The 446-nt window shown below is 52.2% G+C and overlaps 1 protein-coding gene across 1 annotated transcript in view; it reads left to right on the top strand.

Annotated features, from left to right (window-relative positions):
• LOC104279546 (remodeling and spacing factor 1-like) overlaps positions 1-65 on the top strand; it is a gene marked incomplete at both ends in the record, with an annotated part of 6,872 nt that extends 6,807 nt beyond the window's left edge. Inside the window, one exon of the mRNA XM_009876867.1 lies at positions 1-65. This exon is cut by the window's left edge and continues 118 nt beyond it. Within this exon, the coding sequence (XP_009875169.1) occupies positions 1-65 (65 nt within the window).
• Between the last annotated feature and the right edge of the window lie 381 nt (positions 66-446).

Below are 446 nucleotides of genomic sequence, written 5' to 3'. Positions count from 1 at the left end.
CGTCCGATACGGGAAGGAGTTAAGAAGAGTTCATAAACGCAGGCTCTCCACTTCGGATAGCGAAGGTAAAACAAACCACCCAGCGACTGCAGGACGTGCTGGTGTACGTCAGCGTTAGCACGGAGAGAAAATTGGGTACAATTTGGGAGTTCCTTGGTGTTTCTCAGAAACTGTTTCCTTCTGAAACAGCCCGGGGGTACTTTACAAGACATCGTTACGTTGCTTCTCAAAGCCGTCCTTGTCCCTAATCCCGACCTCTGCGCCCAGATCTGCTGCCTGGCACGGGGCGCCGGGATTCCAAACCGGCGTCAGTGTCACCGTTTTGCCGCTTTGCTGTTACGAGGCTGCAAATCTTCACCCCCTGAGGCTTTAAAGGTTCTTTCCTGTGAGAGCGAGGGTGTTAATTCTGGTGCCCTGGTTGTGTTTGTGCTTAAGACTCGTTGTGT

The sequence above is a fragment of the Apaloderma vittatum genome, unplaced genomic scaffold (assembly GCF_000703405.1).
Source record: "Apaloderma vittatum isolate BGI_N311 unplaced genomic scaffold, ASM70340v1 scaffold23609, whole genome shotgun sequence".
Taxonomy (NCBI): Eukaryota; Metazoa; Chordata; class Aves; order Trogoniformes; family Trogonidae; genus Apaloderma; species Apaloderma vittatum.
This window is presented reverse-complemented; position numbering and strand designations above follow the sequence as displayed.